This window comes from Saimiri boliviensis, chromosome 7 (genome assembly GCF_048565385.1).
Source record: "Saimiri boliviensis isolate mSaiBol1 chromosome 7, mSaiBol1.pri, whole genome shotgun sequence".
NCBI lineage: Eukaryota > Metazoa > Chordata > Mammalia > Primates > Cebidae > Saimiri > Saimiri boliviensis.
The window spans coordinates 79,040,032-79,059,012 of NC_133455.1; the positions used below are offsets into that span (position 1 = coordinate 79,040,032).

Genomic DNA, 18,981 nt, shown 5'->3' on the forward strand with positions numbered 1-18,981 from the left:
TTCCCCAGATGGTTTATTATTAATACCATCCAGAAAAGTAATTTATAATTTAATTCTCTGTCTCATGGAGTTTAGGATCCTTGGTATAATGTGTCTCCTTCCCTCTTTCTTCTTCGCTATCCCTCTTCCTCTCCATTAAAAGTGGCTTTATCTCCACTTTTGCAGCTATTTCTTCTCTTTTAGAGAAGGGAGGATTCACTGACAGCAACCCTCCCATGCTCAGTTCATGAAGCCCTCCTTCCTTATCCCTCGTCCATATGGCTTTCCCTCCACCCCACTCCACCTCCCATGATCTCAAGGCCTCCGAGAAATGAAAAGTGACCTTTGGTATTCGAGACACCCGATGGCAAAATATAGCTCCCACTTCCAACAGCCCATATTGGTGGATTGGTGGGGGAAGGATTTGCTTCATGTGTGGTCTGTTTTGGGCCATTTTCCTCCATGTTTTTCTCTGTTCTTACAGCACCATCTCTTTGCCTCATTTCTTTACTCTGTTCCTCCCCAATCATTGTCTGGTGGCTCACACCTGTAATCCTAGCACTTTGGGAGGCTGAGGTAGGCCAAACACGTAAGGTCAGGAATTCAAGACCAGCCTGGCCAGCATGGCAAAACCCGGTCTCTACTAAAAATACAAAAATTAGCCAGGCTTAGTGATGGGCCCCTATAATCCCAGCTACTTGGGAGGGTGAGGCGGGAGAATCATGTGAACCCAGGAGCTGGAGGCTGCAGTGAGCAGAGATGGTGCCACTGCACTCCAGCCTGGACAACAGTGATATGCCATCCCAAAAAACAAAACAAAACAACAACAAAAACCAAATGAAAGCACTACTGACCTAAGGCTATGTAACACAGTTTACAGAAGGCTTCAGGGTAACATGGAGGGAAGCTGTAGCGTGGAAGAAAATAGGCAAGGGCTAACTATTGAATCAAACCCTAGACAACATTGTTTTCAAATGGCCTTTGACTTTCTTCTCCTGGGAATCCCTCCTGATAATCTTCTCCTCTAGGCTCTATGAATCTATTTTGTTGCTCAATCATCCTTTTAGGAAGCCAGAAGCCCCAGAGCCTGGAAGGTAAACCCACGTCACTGGCCTAATCTAATTTTCCCACGTGGAGGAGTCAGCCATAGATAAATTTGCTGCCTCGTAGCTTCACTCTGTTTCATCCTAACTCAACTGGATGGCATCAGGCAGGACAGAGGAGGCATTCTAAACATTTCTCTTTGAGCAAAGTTCATTTGGAATCAAGTTGCACACCAAATTTTGTAATGCAAGTCTTAGACATATGGCAAGGAAACATCTGAAATGTTGACTCACTCTATCAAAATGTCAACATCAGTAAGTAGTTAATGAGATTTTTTTTTCTAGTGAGTGTAATATAGTGCAATATTTTTAAAGCTTTTTAAAAAAGTCTTTGGACGATTGTGTTCGAATCATCTCAAAAGTTATCTTAACACAGATAGTGATTATGACAGCTGCTGCCTGCATGAGAGGGAACACAACAATGGCACAAAAATTATTCCAGACCAATTACTGAGTCTGCCTCGTTGAACATTTTCTCTCTATGGAGAGGGTCTTCAATTTGTTGCTTTTTCAGCTAGCTAACTAGCTTCCTGTTTTCCTTTCTTACCTTTGGCAAATTAATTTTAGGGACAAATCATGTCTGCAGTTTCTAAGGAAACATCGAGGGGGCTCAGATTGCTCCTGTACGGGTTATAGGGTGGATTGATGCCGAAAGGAGTGCCCTGTGAGGTGCCCACCAAGCCCTATCCCGCTGTGTGCTCTGATTGACTCCTGTATGTCCAGCAATGGTGTCATATAAGATACAGCCAGTATTGGTAGTCCTTACCTGAGAACTTCACTTGTTTGCCCTGGTATCATTAGTTTTTTTTTTTTTTTTTTTTCTGTTAACTGGCAATGCTAGGCTGACCTTGTTGTTACCATTTCTTTGATATTTCTACCAGTACCTTGTTTGTACTAGTAGTTAAATAATGGAAGAGGAGTTTTTGGAAATGAAGGACATTTCATTCAGTTGGTAACATAAATGGGGGTTGTGAACAAGTCTACTTTCAGAACTTCCACAATGTTTTGATCCTGCTAAGATGCAAAATATCTGATTATATTTTATTGACCTAGTAGATAGAGTATGGCTTTCAAGTGAGACAGACCTGGGTTCAAATCTCAACTTTACCACTTAGTAATTGCATGACCTTGGAAAAGTTACTTAACCTCCTGGTCAGTTTGTTCATTCATTTATTCATTGTTTTTACTTTCCTTCCAGAATAAAAATAGTAGAAAAGTACAAGGAAAAATATAATAATTTCCCATATTCTCACTACCAAGAATTAACTACTTATATGACTATATGTTCATTTAGTTGTTTTTTTCCTATGCCTAGCAAAAAATTACCCTATTGATATAGGCATACACCCTCCTTTTACTTCTTGTTTCTTGGGACATAATATATACTTTGTTGGGCTAAACAAGATAAAATGATTAAAGCACCCTGCCCAGTGCCTGATCCACAGTAAACAGTTGGCACATGGCAGTAGTTGTTGTTATTGTTATCTTCCTCCTATATTTGCACATCTCCATTAGAAAATATAGTTCGGCAAAAACAAGCAATGGGGAAAGGATTTCCTGTTTAATAAATGCTGTTGGGAAAACTGGCTGGTTATGTGCAGAAAGCAGAAACTGGACCCCTTCCTGACACCTTTACACTAAAATTAACTCCAGATGGATTAAAGACTTAAACATAAGACCTAACACCATAAGAACCCTAGAAGAAAACCTAGGCAAAACCATTCAGGACATAGGCATAGGCAAGGACTTCATGATTAAAACACCAAAAGCAAAGGCAACAAAAGCCAAAATAGACAAATGGGATCCAATTAATCTCCAGAGCTTCTGCACAGCAAAAGAAACAATCATTGGAGTGAACTGGCAACCAACAGAATGGGAAAAAATTTTTGCAATCTACCCATCTGACAAGGGGTTGATATCCTGAATCTACAAAGAACTAAAACAGATTTACCAGAAAAAAAAAAAAAACCCATTCAAAAGTGGTTAAAGGATATGTACAGCCACTTCTCAAAAGACATATATGAGGCCAATAAACATATGAAAAAATGCTCATCATCACTGGTCATTAGAGAAATGCAAATCAAAACCACAGTGAGACACCATCTCACGCCAGTTAGAACGGCAATCATTAAAAAATCTGGAGACAACAGATGGTGGAGAGGATGTGGAGAAATAGGAACACTTTTACACTGTTGGAAGTATAAGTTAGTTCAAACATTGTGGAAGACAGTGTGGTGATTCCTCAAGGATCTAGAAATAGAAATTCCCTATGACCCAGCAATCCCACTACTGGTTATATACCCAAAGGACTATAAATCGTTTTACTATAAAGACACATGCACATGTATGTTCATTGCGGCACTGTTTACAATAGCAAAGACCTGTTACCAACCCAAATCCCCATCGGTGATAGACTGGACAAGGAAAATGTGGCACATACACACCATGGAATATTATGAAGCCATAAAAAATGATGAGTTTGTGTCCTTTATAGGGACATGGATGAATCTGGAAACCATCAAACTGACACAAGAACAGAAAATTAAACACCAAATGTTCTCACTCATAGGCGGGTGTTGAACAATGAGAACACATGGACACAGGGAGGGGAGCATTACACACTGGGGTCTGTTGGTGGGGGGAGTTAGGGGAGGGACAGCAGGGGGTGGGGAGTTGCGGAGAGATAGCATGGGGAGAGATGTCAGATATAGGTGATGGGGGGGATGGAGGCAGCAAACCACCTTGCCATGTATGTACCAATGCAACAATCCTGCATGTTCTGCACATGTACCCCAGAACCTGAAGTACAATTAAAAAAAAAAAAAGAAAATATAGTCATGGTAAACCAACAAACTTATAAAAATGATTGTTTTTGGTCAAGCTGTTTCTTCTTCTAGGATATATGTGCAAGCCACAACTGGATGAGTTGGTGTTAATATGTGTAGGAATGTAGACTACATTGTAAAACCTAACTATATTACAAATAATGAAAATGTATTTAAGATCAGACTTTTTTCATAAATGATGGACTGCACTTGGTAAACTTAAAAAAAAAATGGTTGACCTAAATTTTAGAAAATTGCATGCATTATTTAAAAACTATGATGTTGGCCGGGCGCGGTGGCTCAAGCCTGTAATCCCAGCACTTTGGGAGGCCGAGGCGGGTGGATCACGAGGTCGAGAGATCGAGACCATCCTGGTCAACATGGTGAAACCCCGTCTCTACTAAAAATACAAAAAATTAGCTGGGCATGGTGGCACGTGCCTGTAATCCCAGCTACTCAGGAGGCTGAGGCAGGAGAATTGCCTGAACCCAGGAGGCGGAGGTTGCGGTGAGCCGAGATCGCGCCATTGCACTCCAGCCTGGGTAACAAGAGCAAAACTCCGTCTCAAAACAAAACAAAACAAAACAAAAAAAACTATGATGTTGGAGGAATAGAATGATTGAGAAGAAAATTGGTCACTTAAACTCTGCTATGAAAGATTGATTTTTTTGCTTGCAGTGATCTTGCAAAAGCAGTGGCTACTGGGTAATGAATACTGGGGCTTTTTTAATTTATGAAGAGCAGGAAAGGGTTAGTGTGTCTGCATTGCAGCTAATTCTTCTCAAGTAACATGTTAAAAAAATCAAGATGATGAAAAATGGGAGCAGTTTGTCAATTTAAACAAACGTTCTTTTTTGGGCATCCTGGAGTGGTCTTGCATTAAATTTCTAGGTCTAATTGGGTGGTAACAAAATTAAAGAGCAAAGAAGCTCGGGTGACCTGGTGGCACTTTCGGTAATCTATGACAAATGTTGTAAGGTAGTTTTAAATGTCCTTAAAAATACTGTAGGATTGGGCATGGTGGCTCATGCCTGTAATCCCAGCACTTTGGGCAGCCAGGGTGGGCAGATCACTTGAGCCCAGGAACTTGAGACCAGCCTGACCAACATGGTGAAACCCTGTCTGTACTAAAAATACAAAAAAACCAGCTGGATGTGGTGGCTCATGCCTATAGTCCCAGCTACTCAGGAGCCTGAGGTAGGAGAATCACTTGCATCTGGAAGACAGAGGTTGCAGTGAGCCGAGATTGTGTCACTGTACTCCAGCCTGGGTGACAGAGTGAGACTCTGTCTCAAAACAAACAAACAAACAAACAAACAAAAAACCACTGAAAAACAAAATATTCTAAGTGCCTTATACTATATATTAATGATAAAATAGGTTATATAGAGAGCTTACTGTGTGCCAGACACTATGGCAAGTGCTTAACTTATATCATTTACTTCTTAAAACTCCTATGAAGTTATTCGAGGTGGCTCACACCTATAATCCTAGTACTTTAGGAGGCCGAGGTGGGTGGATCAAAGGTCAGGAGTTCGAGACCAGCCTGCTCAACATGGTGAAACCCTGTTTCTACTAAAAATACAAGAATTAGCTGGATGTGGTGGTGCCTGCCTGTAGTCCCAGTTACTCAGGAGGCTGAGGCAGGAGAATCACTTGAACCTGGGAGGCGGAGGTGGCAGTGAGCCAAGATTGTGCTACTGTAGATTATGCCTGGCGACAGAGCAAGACTCCTTCTCAAAAAACAGCTAAAAGAAAACAAAAAAAGAAAAACCCCTATGAAATAGTCACTTTTGCTGTCCCAATTTCTGGATGAACAAACTGAGACAATGAATGTACCCAAGTTTACATAGCCACTGACTCTGGGAGCCAGGTTTCAAACCCAGGCAGCTGTATGTTTTAGCCTCTATTCTATGCGGTCATTGTATCTAGAATTTCCAGAGCATTTTCACCTGTTGAGTAGAGCAAACGTGATATTTGAGCATCATGTATTTTGGCAACTTGTCAGGGAGACTAAGAATAGTGTTTGCGGATTTTTATTGCATGGTGTAAATTTTAGTCAAAATAACCGTTTGTAAATACATCTGCTAATTTATCTTGTAGTTGGATTAAAAAGTCCTTTTCTAATGAGTGGGATGGTATGGCTTCTTTCTTGACATGATGAGCTCATGATTTTCTTTCTTTTTAAAGTTCATGCTGACTGTCAGATGTGTACAGAGCCCCATGTTAGCTGCAGGCAGGGGAGGAGAGAGATACAACAATGAGTAAGACTTAGTTCCTGTGTTCACAGGACTTTATGATGTATTGAGAGGAAAGAGATTGCCTATGAATAATACAAGGGCATGGATGAATCAGGTGTGGGGGTGGGGAGAAGTGTACCATCTGGAACACAGGTTTTAAGGAAGGTAATTTTTTTTTTTTGAGATAGGGTCTGTCACCCAGGCTGGAGTGAGGTGGCATGATCTTGGCCCACTGCGATCCCTACCTCCTGGGTTCAAGTGATTCTTGTGCCTCAGCCACCTCAGTACCTGGGATTACAGGCGCACGCCACCATGCCTGGCTAACTTTTGTATTTCTAGTAGAGATGGGGTTGTGCCATGTTGGCTAGGCTGGTCTCACAAACTCCTGTTCTCAAGTGATCTACGTGCCTCAGCCTCCCAAAGTAGAGATGACAGGTATGAGCCTCCACGCCTGGCTAGGAAGGTACCATTTTAAAATGTCAAATCAGCAGTTTCCCAAGCTGGTATTCTTCATGTGCCATGGATAAAATTAAAATATTTGCTGAGAGCCTAGTTTGTATCAGGTCCTGTGCTAGAAAATTACTTTGAATTTTTAAAAAATACACTGTAGATACTTAGTTTTCAAGTATGAGGAAGGTTTAAAATTTAGTGAAACAAGAGGTAATTTTTTAAAAAAGATATCATCTGTCCTCCTGAGGAGCTTGCATATCTGATTGATGCTGGCATTGAGCCACACTGACGCACTGCCAAGTGACACTCTGTTGTAAGCATGGACTAAAGACAGTGGTAATTAGTAGTGCTGGTGCTGCTGTACTAAGTACATGAGTATAATAGCCATCCTTACACTGTTTTTAGAAGAGAAGGAGAACAAAGAAAGTATATTTAATAAGAGCTGTCTGTTTCCTTAGGAGTTTTTCTTTACTACCAAAACTTTAGATTGACTTTCAAAAACAAGACATAAATTTGACCATTACCAGGGCCTGCTATGACTGATGGATTCTTATATATTTATGATGGTGAAGATAAAAGTGAATGTAAATCATCAGATATGCTACCTTTTGAAATGCTGAGGCCTATAGTGAATGACATACCATGAAATTTCTCTTACCCCGAAATATCAGTCACCTGTATAATTCAGGAGACACACACATTCCTTTTCATGTAGATTCTGAGGTGATTTGAAATCCCTTTACATTCACTCCTCTATAATTCAGCCACAGCTGAGTGTTCTGTTAACCTTTACCTTTAGAATGTAGTAAGGGAAAATATTTGATGATTCCGTTAAATGTTTCTTTTGAGTTAAGTTTTTAATATTGACTTTTGAAATACAATGCCGATTCTCTCTACACAGGTCTAACTTTTACTTGTGGGAGTTAACCTGCTTAGTATGACTTTTTGGTTCACATTTTTTTCTTTCTGGTTCTTTGAACTGCCTTGAAAATAAGTTTCATTTGAAGAAATAAAATTCTCAGCTACTTTATGGTGTTTCTAGAAAAAGCAGTAACAGAAAAGCATATGTGGAAGCAGGAATTATGAAGTTTAGCTATTAAAAAAGACATTTTCAAAAGGAGGTTCTGTGAAGAATCTCGAGTCTCTACTTTCTTTTTTACAATTAAACTTGAAATTTACTGCAAAATAAGACTACTGTAGCAGCACCTCATTGCACTGGAATATAAAAAATGTTAACCATAGAGAAATCACAAGGAAATAAATTCATGAAAAAACTCATAAGCATTGAGTTATATATGCACACACACAGTCATGCATAAATATATTTTTTAAACTTTCAGATGATGACTTGGACTCAGCTTAATTACATGAACTTCTAATACCTGTACTGGACTTTTAATGAGAATGAACTAAAGATAATTTAAGATTAAAAAAAATTTTTTTTTGAGACAGTGTCTCACTTTGTTACCAAGGCTGCAGTATAGTGACATGATCACGGCTCACTGCAGCCTTGACCTCCTTGGCTCAGGTGATCCTCCCAAGTAGCTGGGGCTACAGCCATGTGCCACCATGCCTGGCCGGTTTTTTATTTTTTATTTTTTTGTAGAGACAGCATTTTGCCATGTTGCCCAGGCTAAGATTCTTAATAAATACATGAAAATTTGATTTCTTCAGAATACTCTTTTTTTTTTTTTTTTTTTTTTGAGATGGAGTCTCTCTCTCTGTTGCCCAGGCTGGAGTGTACAGTGGTGCAATCTTGGCTCACTGCAACTTCTGTCTCTCGGGTTCAAGCAATTCTTGTGCCTTAACCTTCCAAGTAGTGGGATTACAGGCATGCACCACCACACCAGGTTAATTTTTTAAATTTTTAGTGGAGATGGGGTTTCACCATGTTGTCCAGGCTGGAGTCGAACTCCTGACCTTAGGTGATCTGCCTGTCTTGGCCTCCCAAAGTGCTGGAAATACAGTTGTGAGCCCTGGCACCTGGGTCCAGAATACTCTTTTTAAGTCAATAGAGTGTAATACATGTTAGAAATATTCTTAAGGAAGACTGACACTAAAAGGATTTCTTTGCTTAAATTTCAGTTTATCTGAAAACATAACAACTCAAACTATTGTCTAAACATTGCAGTTAGCCAACATTTATACTGGAAAGAAAATAATAGAGTAATAAGACTCTCTGAATATCAGTTAAATTGGTCTGAGAGACAAGGACCTAAAAATAGAAATCCCATTTGACCCAGCAATCCCATTACTGGGTATATATCCAAAGGATTATAAATCATTCTACTACAAGGACACGTGCACACGAATGTTCATTGCAGCACTGTTTACAATAGCAAAGACCTGGAACCAACCCAAATGCCCAACGATGATAGACTGGATAGGGAAAATGTGGTACATATACACCATGGAATATTATGCAGCCATCAAAAACGATGAGTTCACGTCCTTTATAGGGACATGGATGAACCTGGAAACCATCATTCTCAGCAAACTGACACAAGAGCAGAAAATCAAACACCGTATATTCTCGCTCATAGGCGGGTGTTGAACAATGAGAACACATGGACACAGGGAGGGGAGCACTACACACTGGGGTCCGTTGGGGGGAAATGGGGGAGGGGCGGGGGGGTGGGGAGGTGGGAAGAGATAGCATGGGGAGAAATGACAGATACAGGTGAGGGGACGGAAGGCAGCAAAGCACACTGCCAGGTGTGTACCTATGCAACAATCTTGCATGTTCATCACATGTACCCCAAAACCTAAAATGCAATTAAAAAAAAAGATAAAAAAAAAATTGGTCTGAGAGAATTCTAGGGTTGGAAGCTGCTCTACTAGTCCAGCCTCACCTCATTTTAAATATTGTTTCACAGCACCCCCGACTGCTGAGCTTGTAGCCTTTGCCTGAGAACTCCAAAAGAGAGGACACTTACGACCTCCTGAGGCTGGATTTTATATTACAGTTACAGCATTCTTTTCCCTCCTCCCCTCCCTTCCCTTCCTCCTCTCTCTCTTTCTCTCTCTCTCACTTGCTTGCTTGCTTGCTTGCTTTCTTTCTCTTTCTTTTTCTTTCTCTTTCTTTCTTTCCTTTCTTTTCTTTCTTTTCCTTCCTTCCTTCCTTCTTTCTTTCTTCTTTCTTTCTCTTTCATCAGGGTGTCAATCTGTCACCTAGGCTGGAGTACAGTAGCGTGATCATGGCACACTGCAGCCTTGAAATCCCAGGCTCTCACGTGATCCTCCTGCCTCAGCTTCCTGAGTGGCTGGGACTACAGGTGTGAGCCATCATGCCCAATATAGCATTCTGAAATTTTGTCAACATCTACTTCATCACAGTTCCCACTTAGCAGTTCTAACATAGCCCTTTGGAGCAAACACAAAACTAATTTCACAGTTTCTACCAAGTGAGTGAGGGCACCAGAGGATTATGCGATGAGGACCTCAGTGGGGTGTCCTGGTGAGTCAGACTCACCCTGTGGGTCAGGGCCTGGGTCCTGTGCTGGAAAGACCTCTAGGATGACTGCTCACAGCACCATTTTAGCCTCTAGTACAGCAACAACAAACACTGATAAAAGGACAGTATTGAGCACCTGCTTTGTGCCATGACTTTCATTATGTCATTTAATTCTCACAGTAACTCAAAATATCATTCATTCTGAAGATGAGGAAATTGAAACCCAGACATTAAGTAACTTGCTCAAGGACATAGAGGGAGTAAGTACTGGCATCGGAATTCTAACCTTTGTCTGCTGCATTGCCTCCTGGAAGGTCTCAAGGGGGGTGATGACCTGTGTCCCTTCAGACGTCTCCCCATTGGCCCACATGTTCTACATAGTTTCTTCTGAATGAACTCAGCCTGGAGAGTGAAGGCTTCCAGGCCTGCCAAGCCAACATTACTGTTGATTCTAATCTCTCTCCTCTTCCCTCTTCTTTCTTCTCACCACCAAAATTAAGCATATGACATTCAAAGGCATCACCCATCTCCTGTCTAGGGACACATATTTCTAGGCCAGATGAATCTATCTCAACAGATATGAGAAACCTCTCCTTTGATACCTCTCCTCAATGGAGTCAAAGAATCTTAGGGCCTGGGATGTGGCTCATGCCTGTAATCCCAGCAGTTTGGGAGTTCGAGGTGGGCAGATCATTTGAGGTCAGGAGTTTGAGACCAGCCTGGGTAAATGGCAAAACCCCATCTCTACTGAAAATACAAAAATTAGCCAGGCATGGTGGTATGTTCCTGTAATCCCAGCTACTTGAGAGGCTGAGGCATGAGAATCACTTGAACCCGGGAGGTAGAGATTGCAGTGAGCGGAGATCCCACCACTGCATTCCAGCCTGAGCAACAGAGCGATACTCTGCCTCAAAACAAACAAACAAACAAAATCTTAGAATGGCTTGGTGTAAGGTTGGGGAATCCAAGCTAAGTGGTTCATCATGACCAGGTTAGACAACGATTTCATCTTCTGCAGTGATGAGTGTGAGTCTTCCAGTTGTATTCCTGATGTAGAAGTAAACAGGTGAATACCACAACCGTAAGAAGAGCATATAGGAGCCTGTAGTCTGAGCAATTTGGGAGGGTGAGGCGGGTAGATCACCTGAGGTTGGGAGTTTGAGACCAGCCTGACCAACATGGAGAAACCCTGTCTCTACTAAAAATACAAAATTAGCCGGGTGTGGTGGCGGGTGCCTGTAATCCCAGCTGCTCAGGAGGCTGAGGCAGGAGAATTGCTTGAACCTGGGAGGTGGAGGCTGTGGTGAGCTAAGATCGCGCCATTGCACTTCAGCCTGAGCACCTAGAGCAAAACTCTGTCTCAAAAAGAAAAAACATACATGAAATTTGTCCTTGGCTTGTTTTCAGGTGAAATTTAACAGCTCAATGAAATGGAGCGCTGGGAAAATATTGCAACATATATGATATCTAAGAGGTAGCGGAATGGTATCTCTCCAGTTATTCACAGTATTTTAAAGGACCTTTCACACAGTCCTGTCACTACTCACTCAGTAAACTGTAAACTCCTTGAAGGTAGAGTATGCACTGTGTTCATAGTTTTATCTCTCACAGGTCTTAGTACAGTGCCTTTCCCACAGCATCTGATTAATAATTTTTTTAATGAATAAATTAGTGAAGAAAAGAAATATAAAGATGTCTTTATATGATCAATATCAATCTAGCCCAAGTAGTAGTGAGTCAGTTTTGGTCATTTTGAAGCAAGAAAACACTTCGCAGGAAATACCAGGACAAGAATAATAATATGATTTCTAAAATCTCGGATTAGTTATGCATCTGAGGTTACGTGGATCCGGCAGCAGTTTTAAGTACATTTCCATATGACATTCTGGGTGTGATTTGGTGTTGGAATTTTAAAGCCTCTCTGTCCATGCTTGACAGAGTCCTTTCTCTAAAATTAACAAAATACAAAAGCTATACCTTATTGTCTTAAAAGATGCCTGTATTTAAATAGAGAAATTATTTTTATGATTAAAAGAAAAAAATCATATGAAGAGGAAATGTCCCATGTATGTAATGTGATCTGTGGGATAATTGTAAAGTTTTTTCTTTCCCCTCAATTTCCTCCTGCTGCCCCGCCCCTGTGTCTCTGTCATGAGGGGGAATCTGTTTATGAGCTCTGTCTTGGATAATGAGTTGAGGAAACTACACTTTTTTTTTTTTTTTTTGAGATGGAGTCTTGCTCTGTCACCAGGCTGGAGTGCACTGATGCAATATCGGCTCACTGCAATCTCCACCTCCCAGGTTCAAGCGATTCTCCTGCCTCAGCCTCCCAAGTAGCTGGGATTACAGGTGTCACCACCACACCCGGCTAATTTTTATATTTTTAGTAGAGAGAGTGTTTTACCGTGTTGGCCAGGCTGGTCTCAAACTCCTGACCCCGTGATCTGCCTGCCTCGGCCTCCCAAAGTGCTGAGATTACAGATGTGAGCCACCACACTCGGCCTTGAAGAAACTACTTATGAAGTCCCTACTTTTAGTAGGTCTGAGGAAAAGTGTTAACTTCTTATGGAACTGGGCACAGATTTGTCCATTTAGGAGATGCCACTTTCACTATTCAGGAGCTGTTCACACACACTCAAAAACTGTGGGATGAGAGAGGAGGAAGAGTGGCTTTTATGCCACCAGACCTCCACTCTTTTTATCATCACGGGTGCAAAATGTCCCCATCTCCTGGCCAATGGGAGACCACTAGATCTGGTGGTCTGGTGAGATCTCCTCCGATATTCAGCTTGTGTGCTCATGAGCACTTGCCAGGGAACTCTGCAGCTGTACAGATGAGTTCAGGCCCACTTCCCCAGAGCAGGCAGGCTCCCTGTGGTCTGTCTCGCCTCACAGCAGGCTTCCAGGCTTTTTCTCTTGGTAACTGTCAGTCCCTGAAGATAAGCACGTAGGCACTTTTTATTTTAAGACTTTACTGTTAAATGAAAGATAGCAGCATTAGGAAATCACACGTCTTAGACCCACTTCCCCTCTGGAAGCCCCTTGGGACGTAGTTTTTATTCCTTGTGTTGGGCTTTCGTTTCTTTCTGACTTCTTTCTCCTTCTCCCATTAAAGGAAAAGTTCGCTCTCAAGGAAACCTCAGTCCCAGAATGTAGGCCTAAAGATGCAGGGTATGCCAAATGGTTCATATGTTTTTTTGTTCAGTCTGGGAGCTCACATCTATGAGCAGTGTCCCCAGGTTATCAGCTCTGAGACATTTGGAGCATTTCCTCAAAGCCTTCATTTTCTTTAGCAATCCAAATAACAATATCTCATCCAATTCAAAGTGTTCATTGAGCCTTCCTTCCCCTAAATTCAGCATAAGTCATAACCACTCTAGACTGTGGTAGTGTGTAATTTGCCCAAATGTGAATTCACTGATATTATTTGATTAGTAAAGATAACTTGATATAGTAAAGAATGACAGTAAATTGGCCTGGCTCCTGAGATTCTCAGGCAAAGTCCATGCTGGCTTGAGTTCTCTGTAAGTTGACTTTAGATGACAGCTTTCACGTTTGGAAAACAGTATTCCAGACATGAAATAAGAAATTGTGAGTCACACAATCAACATAATACTAGGCATGTGCCATGGCTGCTTTTAGAGTATTGTGTTTTAGTGCTCATTTAGTTATCTGTTTGCTATAAAAGTTGGTAGTCTGGACTTTCCTCTCCAATGTAAACAAAATAATATTGTCTAATTCCTTTGCTACTTATTGCCATAATAGCAGAAACTCTTAAATTTTATTTTAGAAACAGATTTAGATTTCCCTTGCAATAGATCTTATAGAGGTGAAATGGAATGTTCCTTTTGTAAGCCAACAAGCTGCTGTCACTACAGTAGGAAAAGTATTATAACTAAAGAAGAATCTAAAGAGAAGTCTTTTTATCCATCATGATACATGGGTGAGTTGACAGCCTTGAGTCCAGATGTCAGCTTTTAGCAGTCCAGAAATTGGTATCTTTAGGTTACTGAGAGCTGAGTAAACTCAGGGGTATTGACTGCTATTAACTGGTCAGTATATTCTCTCTACTGCAGCAGAGTCTATATGGGAAATCAAATGACAATCCAAAGTTTGCTTGGTGAGCATGATGTCAGAGCCAAAAGGAGTTGGATGGTCTGAGTGGCATATGTCACAGCCCCAGGGGCAGGACGTCCTCCTCTCCATTCCAGAGACAGTGTTGTAGAGCAGAGCCCATTGCTTCTCCTCTTGGCTTGCCTAGTGCTGGAAACTGAGCATGAATAGCCTCTCTTGTTAAAATAGGACACAAAACCCTCTAAGGTTTGAGCAGATGAGAGGTCTGGAAGATGAGACTGTGCATGCAATTATCAGCTTGTCTTCCTGGATTTTCCCTCTTCTGCCAGTTCCCTCTCTTTGACTTTGGGTGTTTGTTACCATCTTCAGCCCCAGGGTATATTGTGCCCTCTAAAATACTGGGTGAAGGGAAACATCAGACCTCTTCCTATTGTTCTCAGTACAGCTGAGATAGGCTGCAACAGCCAATGAATGTCTTATTAAAATTAATAGAAAGCTGAAGGATATAAACATGTACCAAAAGTATAAAAAGTTGATGGTTGATGGAGGATAAATTTCTGTACCTGAGCTCACAGCAAAAGGTTGGGAAATCTAAACCAAGCAATGAGTCATGACCAGGTTAAACAATGACTGCATTTTCTAAAGTGATACCTTTTCAAAGAGTACTGCCCTTTTTAAAGCATCTTTACCTCTGCCAGGCAGCTACAGCTGAATAGCTTGTACGTCCTTTATTGGCTTGCTTTACTTTTGCAGATGGCATATCTCATTTTTAACAGATTCTTATTCAGTTCATTCTTAGGGTTGTACCATTTCTGACATTGTCCCAAATTCTGGGGATGCTTCACAAAGCCTGGAATGTAATGATTACAATGATTATAAAATCAGTGTGTCAGAGTCATAGAAATGCCTTCATTTTCTGGCTTGTTTAGACTATCATTGATGATTTTCTTTCTTTTTTTTTTCTTTTCTTTTTTAATTTTTTATTTATTATTATTATTTTTAAGACGGGGTTTCACCGTATTGGTCAGGCTGGTCTTGAACTCCTGACCTCAGGTGATCCGCCTGCCTCAGCCTCCCAGAGTGCTAGGATTACAGGTGTTAGCCACCTCGCCTGGCGGTTGTTTAGACTATCATTATGAAGGCATTTAAAAAATTCAATATTTTTTCAATTAATAGCAGCCATTTTTTTTTCTTTTGATACAGGGTCTTGCTCTGTCACCCAGGCTGGAGTGCATTGGCCCATCATAGCTAACTATAACCTTGAATTCCTGGGTTCAAATGATTCTCCTGCCTCAGCCTCTCAATTAGCTGGGACTACAGGCATATACTACCACACTTGGCTAATTTATTTTATTTTTGCAGAAATAGCATCTTGCTCTTTTGCCCAGACTAGTCTTGAACTAGTGGCCTCAAGCGATTGTCCCACCTTGGCCTCCTGAAGCACCGGGATTACAGGCCTGAGCCACAGCGCCTGACCCAGCAACTGTTTTTTGTCTTTGTTTTTTATTTCTGAGGTCGTATCTCACTGTTACCCAGGCTGGAGTGCAGTGGTGTGATAATGGCTCACTGCAGCCTTGACCTCCCTGGCCTCAGGTGATCCTCCCACCTCAGCCTCCTGAGTAGCCGGGACTACAGGTGTGTGCCATCATGCCCAGCTAATTTTTGTAGCTCTTTTTTTTTTTTTTTTTTTTTTGTAGAGGTGGGGTTTCACCATGTTGTCCAGGCTCAGCCATTGTTTTTCAAGTTCAAATTGTTTCATCTTTGGCCAATAGGAATGACCCTGTTTATGGGACTCTTGTGTCCTTTTGACATGACCCCATTAATTGTGGAACATTTCCTTTCTTTTTGAGGTAATCAAATTGTTTCAGGGTCTTCTTGTGTTTTTTCTGACCCGAACCTGAAATCAGTCACTCCACAAAGGAGCCTTAGTTCCTTTGAGTGGGGAATGGTTTTTAGTGACCATAACCTGGGTTAAGATGGTGTTTATTGCTGCTAGTTGTCCTTCAAAACCTGTTCAATGGATGTATATATATATATATAATTTTTTTTTTTTTTTTGAGACGGAGTCTTGCTCTGTCACCTAGGCTGGAGTGCAGTGGCACAATCTCAGCTCACTACAACCTCTGTCTCCCAGGTTCAGGCAATTCTACTGCCTCAGCCTTCTGAGTAGCTGGGACTACAGGTACCTGCCACCATGCCTGGCTAATTTTTGTATTTTTGGTAGAGATGAGGTTTCACCATATTGGCCAGGCTGGTCTCGAACTCCTGACCTTGTGATCCACCCACCTTGGCCTCCCAAAGTGTTGGGATTACAGGCGTGAGCCACTGTGCTTGGCCGTATGTATTTTTTTTGAAAAGAAAAAAAAATGAGTTCATACTAGTGTTTCCCATATAAATATATTATTGTAGTATTTTAAAGAAAACTTACTTTTGTTGCACACTTATATTTTCTATTACATTGGAAACATCTTGGCTCCATTTGATGTTAGCGTAATTATTTATGTGCTTTATCCTGTAGTGGATATAAGAATTTAAGAAATAATAGGAATATTATTAATAAGAATAATACTACTGAATAAAATGTAAGATTTCTTTGCCTTTTTATTTGCTCTGGGAATATGTATCACTGTTGATGTAGAGTCATAATATTGTGTTCTTATGTCAACTTAAAATAATTATTTTTTCTGTGTTCATATGCTATCGGTGGAATAGTCCATTAGGTTGATTGGTTTCCATTAATTTTCAATTGTTAGAGTTTTACAATTTAAAACTGATTCATTCATTTATTCATTTGCAGTCAGGGGGTCGGTCTGTTGCTCAGGCTGGAATGCAGGGGTGCAATCATAGCTCACTGCAGCTTTGAACTCTTGGTTTCAAGCCATCTTCCAGGCTTCCAGAAGAAAAGTGTTCCTATTTCAAGCAGTTTCAAAAAGTAATATTTCCTTATCTCTCCAGTCAGACTTCAGTAGTTCTGAACTATTAGCCATCATTCCTGTTTAAAAAAAAAAAAAAAGAAAAGAAAAAAAGAAAAGTCACAAGTGTGAGCATTGTGCCTGGACTATTTTATGTATTTTCTAAATTTATGTTTTCTTTTTAAGAGATGGGGTCTTGCTATGTTGCCCAAGCTGGCCTCAAACTCTTGGGCCTAAGCAATTTTCCCACCTCAGCCTGCCAAGTAGCTGGGACTATAGGCATGCTCCATTATGCCTATAAAATTTTTTTTAAAAAATTCAATTTGTTAATATTATTAATATAATGCTATTCCAGAGACAAAACTACAGAAGGCACATCAAGAGAGGCCTGAGTTTTCCATTCTTGTTTACTCCAGTGTTCCCTCTCCGATACAAGTTTTTGGTTTATCCATCTAGTGTCTCTTTTTATAAATATTAGCAAACACAAATATCTTTATACCCTCTCCAGACCCTATCTTTCATCCGTTTTTATGGTAAACATTCCATTAGTGAATATCGACGTTTGAGAATGACTTTTCTTCTTCTTTTTAACTGTAACGATGGCTAATAGTTCAGAACTACTGAAGTCTGGCTGGAGAGATGAAGACTATTACTTTTTAAAAGGAACACTTTTTTTCTGGAAGCCCATTTTTTCTGAAAGAAACAATCTTTTTTTTTTTTTTCCTTCATTTTCTCCGTACCTCTCTAAGCTGTCAGGAAATAATTCAACGCAATTCGGGCTGAAGCGTGTGCTTCATGTGCTCCGCCGCCTGCGGTCAGATCACAGTTCCTTCCGAGGCTGCTCGGAAGAGGGAGTAGGGGACGCTTGCCCTCGCTGGTGTTCTGCCCCTGAGGCTGACGCCCCTCGTTACTCCCTCCATTCTCTCCCGTATCTGGGAGAAGCACAGACATCTCTCTCTCTCTGCTTTTGGTCTCCTAACGCAGTTGCTCGCCCACCAGCTCCCTGGCTCTGCCACTCCCGGGCGCGGGGGAGCTGGGGCCTCCCCGCCTGCGCACGGCGGTGCTGGGATTGGGGGCGGGCGCGCCGCCTCTGTCTCCCGCGCGCTCGCTGTCTCCAGCCCTCCCCGCCTCCTGCGATCTCCTGCCTCAGCCTTGCAGGCTCCGCACTGCAGATGCCCGCTGGCTTCCCTGCGCTCCGCGGCTCCCGCGGTGCACCGCAAGTCCCGGTGACCCTCCAGCACCGGCCGCGCGCTCCTTTTTCCCAGGGGCCGGTCAGCACTCACCCAACCCTGAGAGCGCATCTGCTCAGCCGGTGGGGCAGCGGGGACCGAGGCAGACGGTGGCCGCGCCGGAGCCCGGGCGCTCCCGGATGCGGCAGGACAAGCTGACCGGCTCTCTGAGGCGCGGTGGAAGATGCCTGAAGCGGCAGGGCGGCGGCGTGGGCACCATCCTGAGCAATGTGCTCAAGAAGCGCAGCTGCATTTCCCGGACCGCGCCCCGGCTGCTCTGCACCCTGGAGCCGGGTGAGGACCCGGGGCTGCAGATGGGGCGCTGGAAAGTAGCGCCGGGACTGCCCGCGCTTCTGCCTTAGCCTGACTCGGAATAGGCGAATAGGCCGGGGAAGGTCCGCGTGCCACCCGGTGCTGGGCACCGCACTGGCACCTGCGGGGCGCGATCGGGCTGGGAGGGCAGAGGGCAGACGGGGGCCTGGATGGGGCAGCAGCCTCCCTAGGCGCTGAGAAACTGCCGCTTCCACCTGCTGCCCGTGGACCCCTACCCTGCGGCCTATGCGCTCGGTCTTCTCCGTGAGGCGGGGAAGTGCGAGTGGCTGCCCGGGCTATCAGAGGCCGCACCACCTATTGTGCTCCGGGCTCTCAGGAAGCCAGACCTTGCGAGAGGTGTGTGTGGGCGGAGAGAGAGAGAGACAGGTTTGACACTGAAGGT

The 18,981-nt window shown here is 42.5% G+C and overlaps 1 protein-coding gene across 2 annotated transcripts in view; it reads left to right on the forward strand.

Moving 5' to 3' along the window:
- Positions 1-18,981, forward strand: part of TBC1D30 (TBC1 domain family member 30) — a 95,831-nt gene that overhangs the window by 22,678 nt on the left and 54,172 nt on the right. The window contains exon 1 of one of the 2 annotated variants that reach the window (XM_003926528.4): positions 9,278-18,560. The exons of the other annotated variant lie outside the window; for it this stretch is intronic. Coding sequence (XP_003926577.1) covers positions 18,407-18,560 — 154 coding nt within the window. The 5' untranslated portion in view covers positions 9,278-18,406. Of the gene's footprint in view, positions 1-9,277; positions 18,561-18,981 lie in introns of those variants that run through there. 2 annotated transcript variants of the gene reach the window in all.